The sequence below is a fragment of the Electrophorus electricus genome, chromosome 21 (genome assembly GCF_041902795.1).
Source record: "Electrophorus electricus isolate QZ-2024a chromosome 21, ASM4190279v1, whole genome shotgun sequence".
NCBI lineage: Eukaryota > Metazoa > Chordata > Actinopteri > Gymnotiformes > Gymnotidae > Electrophorus > Electrophorus electricus.
This window is the reverse complement of record NC_137517.1, coordinates 697,501-705,000: the sequence shown is the minus strand read 5'-3', so window position 1 is coordinate 705,000 and position 7,500 is coordinate 697,501. Positions and strand designations below refer to the sequence as shown.

At 49.1% G+C, this 7,500-nt stretch overlaps 1 protein-coding gene across 10 annotated transcripts in view; it reads left to right on the top strand.

The window, feature by feature from the left end:
* Positions 1 to 7,500, top strand: part of LOC113572714 (disks large homolog 4-like) — a 121,556-nt gene that overhangs the window by 35,542 nt on the left and 78,514 nt on the right. For 5 of the 10 annotated variants that reach the window (XM_081704202.1, XM_081704200.1, XM_081704206.1 and 2 more), the window contains one exon: positions 7,141 to 7,188. The exons of the other annotated variants lie outside the window; for them this stretch is intronic. In XM_081704202.1, coding sequence (XP_081560328.1) covers positions 7,141 to 7,188 — 48 coding nt within the window. The remainder of the gene's footprint in view (positions 1 to 7,140; positions 7,189 to 7,500) is intronic. 10 annotated transcript variants of the gene reach the window in all.

Here is a 7,500-nt window from a genome sequence, read left to right as displayed (position 1 = left end):
GAAGTGCCCACTCCAGTCTGGGATCCAGCCAGCACACGTCACGTCCCAGCTGGTACACGTCCCAGCCAGCACACGTCACGTCCCAGCCAGCACACGTCACGTCCTAGCCAGCACACGTCACGTCCCAGCCAGCACACGTCACGTCCCAGCCAGCACACGTCACATCCCAGTGAGCACATGTCACGTCCCAGCCAGCACACGTCACGTCCCAGCCAGCACACGTCACGTCCCAGTGAGCACACATCACATCCCAGTGAGCACATGTCACGTCCCAGCCAGCACACGTCACATCCCAGTGAGCACACGTCACATCCCAGTGAGCACACGTCACGTCCCAGCCAGCACACGTCACGTCCCAGCCAGCACACGTCACGTCCCAGTGAGCACATGTCACGTCCCAGCCAGCACACGTCATGTCCCAGTGAACATGTCACGTCCCAGTGAGCACACGTCACGTCCCTGTGAGCACACGTCACGTCCCAGCCAGCACACGTCACGTCCCAGTGAGCACACGTCACATCCCAGTGAGCACACGTCACGTCCCAGCCAGCACACGTCACGTCCCAGTGAGCACACGTCACATCCCAGCTAGCACACGTCCCAGGGCAGACGAGCAGCACTACATTCTGCCTTCACCTTCAACACACAGGATGGCCAGACACCCTCAGTCATGTTAATTCAGACCCTCACACTCACCAGTCATGTTAATTCAGACCCTCACACTCACCAGTCACGTTAACTCAGACCCGTACACTCACCAGTCATGTTAACTCAGACCCGCACACTCACCAGTCATGTTAACTCACACCCTCACACTCACCAGTCATGTTAACTCACACCCTCACACTCACCAGTCATGTTAACTCACACCCTCACACTCACCAGTCATGTTAACTCAGACCCGCACACTCACCAGTCATGTTAACTCACACCCTCACACTCACCAGTCATGTTAACTCACACCCTCACACTCACCAGTCATGTTAACTCACACCCTCACACTCACCAGTCATGTTAACTCACACCCTCACACTCACCAGTCATGTTAACTCACACCCTCACACTCACCAGTCATGTTAACTCCACAGCTTCACACTCACATACACGTTAGCAGTGGTGTGGGTAGCATAGTCTCAGTCTCACTGTTAGATGATAGTGTTCTAGGTCTGGCAGACACACTTCTACAAGCCTGTGGCTAAGTTTACACACACACACCCACACACACACACACACGCACACTGACAAGCATACACACACACACATACACGTACACTGACATGCATACACACACACACACACACAAGCATGCACGCACAAATATTCTACACATGCACATGTGTATACTTACATGCATACAAACACACACACACACACACGCTAACATACATACACACACACACATATGCTAACATGCATACACACACACTTGCATGTATGCAGGCACACACACACAAACTTGCATGTACACACACATACTGCTCCATTCCTTCCTCAAGGTTAATGAGGAATTGAAGACCCTCAGCATCACATTAGGCAGGAGATAGAAGGATAACTAGAGAGGGAGAGGAAGAGAGAGAGAGAGAGAGAGAGAGAGAGAGGGAGAGAGAGAGAGAGAGGGACGGAGGGGGAGCGGGAGAGAGAGAGAGAGAGAGAGAGAGAGAGAGGGAGAGAGACAGAGAGAGAGAGAGAGAGGGAGGGAGAGAGAGAGACAGAGAGAGGGAGGGAGAGAGAGAGAGGGAGAGAGAGAGAGAGAGGGAGGGAGGGAGAGAGAGAGAGGGAGAGAGAGAGGGAGGGAGAGAGAGAGAGAGAGGGAGGGAGAGAGGGAGGGAGAGAGAGGGAGAGAGAGAGAGACAGAGCGAGAGAGCGAGGGAGAGAGAGAGGGAGGGAGAGAGAGAGAGAGGGAGGGAAAGAGAGGGAGGGAGAGAGAGAGGGAAAGAGAGAGGGAGGGAGAGAGGGAGAGAGAGAGAGAGAGAGAGAGAGAGAGAGAGAGGGCAACAGACACCTTGTACAGATGCTCTACAGAGCATTGAATCACTGTAATGTAGAAATGTTTGCACCTAAAAAGCTTCCTTGGACATATTAGTGCACTGTGTGGGGGGGGGGTTATGTAAGTGTAGTAGGCTCTTGTGTGAAGTAGGGTGTGAGTGAGCTAACGCATATCGTTCCTTTACCCTTATATCACTCTCTCTCTCCCTCCTCACATAAGTTTATCAAACGTATATCAGACCTGTAGGTATGACGTGTTTGTATGCATCATCATGATCAAATGTATGTTTATCAGACATGTGTGTTACATCAGCTGCAGCTCACGCATACACCACATACACACACATGCACACAGTGACCCAGTGTTACCAGCACAGTGGCCCAGTGTTACCTACACACAGTGGCCCAGTGTTACCAGCACAGTGACCCAGTGTTGCCTACACAGTGTTGCCTACACAGAGTGACCCAGTGTTACCAGCACAGTGACTCAGTGTTATCTACACACAGTGACCCAGTGTTACCAGCACAGTGACCCAGTGTTACCTACACACAGTGGCCCAGTGTTGCCTACACACAGTGGCCCAGTGTTACCTACACACAGTGACCCAGTGTTGCCTACCCACAGTGACCCAGTGTTACCAGCACAGTGGCCCAGTGTTACCTACACACAGTGGCCCAGTGTTACCAGCACAGTGACCCAGTGTTGCCTACACAGTGTTGCCTACACAGAGTGACCCAGTGTTACCAGCACAGTGACTCAGTGTTATCTACACACAGTGACCCAGTGTTACCAGCACAGTGACCCAGTGTTACCAGCACAGTGACCCAGTGTTACCTACACACAGTGACCCAGTGTTACCAGCACAGTGACCCAGTGTTACCTACACACAGTGACCCAGTGTTACCAGGACAGTGACCCAGTGTTACCAGCACAGAGACTCAGTGTTATCTACACACAGTGACCCAGTGTTACCAGCACAGTGACCCAGTGTTACCTACACACAGTGACCCAGTGTTACCAGCACATTGACCCAGTGTTACCTACACACAGTGACCCAGTGTTACCAGGACAGTGACCCAGTGTTACCAGCACAGAGACTCAGTGTTATCTACACACAGTGACCCAGTGTTACCAGCACAGTGACCCAGTAGTTTTGGCCTGGAGGCCGCGGCTCCCCTGGGCCGCCCCTTGGGGGCGCTGCAGGGTGATGGCTGGCTATGATGAACGCTTTGTAGCCACTTCCCCTCACCAGCATGACTCTGCATGTTTCCTCAGCTCACAGCACTGAAGTTGTATAAAGAATTCACAAAGGTGTTAAAAACGTGGGCGTGGGAAGTCTACAGCGTTTCAGAGGATACACGCTCAGAGTAAACCTACGTAGAATCTACGGGAGATGTGAACATGCACCACTTATCTGAGCAGTTTAAACGCTGTGCTCCTGGACCAGTTCCAGTCTACGTTAACGAGCAAACTGTGAGCAGTGGCGCAGCTGTAGTGGCAGACGCATTTGCTTTCACACTGAAACAAATGGCGATGCCAGTCACGGGGTGTGAAGGTGGGCATGGAGGTGTACGCACACAAACTCCGTACGCTTGGCCACAAAAACTAGTGAGTCACACCTGTCCTGTAGTCCTGCAGATCTACAGCTCCAGACAGCTGGAGACCAGTGTATGGCACTCGCTGTCTCTCTCTCTCTCTCCCTCTCTCTCTCTCTCTCTCCCTCTGCTCCTGCCTGTCTCTCTCTCTCTGTCTCTCTCCCTCTGCTCCTGCCTGTCTCTCTCTCTCTCTCTCTCTCTCCCTCTGCTCCTGCCTGTCTCTCTCTCTCTCTCTCTCTTTCTCTCTCTCTCTCTCTCTCTCTCTCCTCTGCTCCTGCCTGTCTCTCTTCCTCTGTTCAGGGCTGGGATGGATTGTGGACTCCCTGACCACTGGCCCTCTAAGGCTGCTTGTGTAATAAAGGAAACCCTTCACTCCACTGTCTGCCGTTAGCAGTTAGCCGTGCTGTGCACATTAGCACGCTCGCTACCGGCTTTTTCTGGTTTTAGCTGGAATGTTAAAGATCCTTCCAGTTTGGGACATGGTCACGTAGTGAGGGAATAAACGTGTGAGGAATGCAGGTGAAGTTCTGTCTCTTTAATATGTGAATACAATGATTCACAGTTTTCTTCTTACAGTCTATTCCAAATATGTGTTTTTGTGCTGAGATATCTCTCCTTCTCTCCTTCCTCACGCACAACCTGTCACCCTCCTCCAGAGTTAGCGTGTTAAATGCAGTGTGCAGTGTGTCAAGTTAGTGTTAAATGCAGCGTGCAGTGTCTCAAGTTAGTGTTGAGCTAGTGTGTTAAATGCAGTGGGTCAAGCTAGTGAGATAGATGCAGTGGGTTGAGTTAGTGTGATAAATGCAGTGGGTTGAGTTAGTGTGTTATATGCAGTGTGCAGTTTGTTCAGTTAGCGTGTTAATTGCAGTGTGCAGTGTGCTGAGTTAGTGTGATAAATGCAGTGTGTTGAGTTAGCATGTTAAATGCAGGACAGTGGTGTCTCAGTGGTTAAGGTACATGACTTGGAAGGTTGCTGGTTCAAGTTTCACCACTACCAAGTTGCCACTGTTGGCCCCTGAGCAAGACCCGTAACCCTCAATTACTCAAATTTAAGTCACTTTGGATAAAAGTGTCAGATAAATGTGTGTTAAATGCTGGTTTGTGGAGAGTTTTTTTGCTTCCATATCCTGAATGTATTACCCTCAGGGTTAAAAAACTACACACACCAGAATGCAGTTCAGCAGAATGTTCCACCACATGTCTAGTGCCCTTAGCACCCGCAGGTCACCTGTGACTCTGCGTGTGGGAGCTGTAGTTCTGGCAGTCTGATCCTAGTTCAGAATAAAACTGTGCGCTTTCATCTGGACACTGTTAGTAATGGGAGTAACAGCCATGTTCAAAGGAGTGCTTGAGTGTGTGTGTGTGTGTGTGTGTGTGTGTGTGTGTGTGTGTGTGTGTGTGTGTGTGTGTGTGTGTGTGTGTGTGTGTGTGTGTGTGTGAAAGAGAGAGAATTCACTGGATTATAGATATGGTAGCATGTGATTCGAGGTTGAGACAGTCACTATGGAAATCTTAGTTGCCAAGGTAACTGGGTTCCCATAGAGGGCTTGGCAGCTGTTGCCATGGAGTAGCTGTGGCAACCAGGGGCAAGAAGAGAGGGATGCCACCCTAGACCTGAGAGAGAGATAGATAGAGAGAGAGAGAGAGAGAGAGAGAGAGAGAGAGAGAGAGAGAGAGAGAGAGAGAAAGAAAGAAAGAAAGTTATGTAGGGATCCCTCTCTCTATTGTAGAGTTGTACCTCTCTCTTTGAAAACTGAAAACCCACATTCTACACACTGTAACTGAACACACACCCTCTACACACTGTAACTGAACACACACCCTCTACACACTGTAACTGAACACACATCTACATGCCTCTACATGCTGTAACTGAACACACACCCTCCACATGCTGTAACTGAACACACATCTACATGCTGTAACTGAACACACACCCTCTACATGCTGTAACTGAACACACACCCTCTACACACTGTAACTGAACACACATCTACATGCCTCTACATGCTGTAACTGAACACACACCCTCCACATGCTGTAACTGAACACACATCTACATGCTGTAACTGAACACACACCCTCTACATGCTGTAACTGAACACACATCTACATGCTGTAACTGAACACACACCCTCTACATGCTGTAACTGAACACACACCTACATGCTGTAACTGAACACACACCCTCTACATGCTGTAACTGAACACACACCCTCTACATGCTGTAAATGAATACACACCCTCTACACACTGTAACTGAATATACACCTACACGCTGTAACTGAACACACACCCTCTACACACTGTAACTGAACATACACCTACACGCTGTAACTGAACACACACCCTCTACATGCTGTAAATGAACACACACCCTAGACATGCTGTAACTGAACACACACCCTCTACACGCTGTAACTGAACACGCTGTAACTGAACACACACCTACACGCTGTAACTGAACATGCTGTAACTGAACAAAACACCTGCATGCTGTAACTGAACACAGCCTCTACATGCTGTAACTGAACACACACCTACATGCTGTAACTGAACATGCTGTAACTGAACACACACCTACACACTTTAAATGAACACACACCCTCTACACGCTGTAACTGAACATGTTGTAACTGAACACACACCTGCACTCTGTAACCGAACACGCTGTAACTGAACACACACCTACACGCTGTAACTGAACACACACCTACACACTGTAAATGAACACACACCCTCTACACTCTGTAACTGAACACGCTGTAACTGAACACACACCCTCTACATGCTGTAACTGAACACACTGTAACTGAACACACACCTACACACTGTAACTGAACACACACCCTCTACACTCTGTAACCGAACACGCTGTAACTGAACACACACCTACATGCTGTGACCGAACACGCTGTAACTGAACACACACCTACATGTTGTAACCGAACACGCTGTAACTGAACACACCTACACGCTGTAACTGAACACACACCCTCTACACTCTGTAACAGAACATGCTGTAACTGAACACACACCCTCTACATGCTGTAACTGAACATGCTGTAACTGAACACCCTCTACACGCTGTAACTGAACACACACCCTCTACACTCTGTAACTGAACACATACCCTCTACACGCTGTAACTGAACATGCTGTAACTGAACACACACCCTCTACACTCTGTAACTGAACACGCTGTAACTGAACACACACCCTCTACACGCTGTAACTGAACACATACCCTCTACACGCTGTAACTGAACATGCTGTAACTGAACACACACCCTCTACATGCTGTAACTGAACACACACCCTCTACACTCTGTAACTGAACACGCTGTAACTGAACACACACCCCCTACACACTGTAAATGAACACACACCCTCTACACTCTGTAACTGAACACGCTGTAACTGAACACACACCCTCTACATGCTGTAACTGAACACACTGTAACTGAACACATACATCTTTCTCCTGCTCCTCTCTTCCATATTTTCTTTATTTTTATTTATATTATTTATTTTTGTCTTTACTTTGTTTTTCTTCAGGCTTCTGTTCCAGTAGTTAACACCAACACTCTTGATGGTTCCCCTTACGTAAGACCCTCCCTCTCTATCTACCCCTCTACCCCCCTCTCTCTCTATCTACCCCTCTACCCCTCTCTATCTACCCCTCTACCACTCTATCCCCTCTCTCTATCCACCCCTCTATCCCCTCTCTCTCTATCTACCCCTCTACCCCTCTCTCTCTATCTACCCATCTACCCCCTCCCTCTCTATCTACCCCTCTACCCCGCTCTCTCTCTCTCTCTGTCCTGCTCACTCATTTTCTCTCTCACTCTCTCTCTCTCACTCACTCACACAACACACACACATGCACACACTCTCACTCACAACACACACACACAC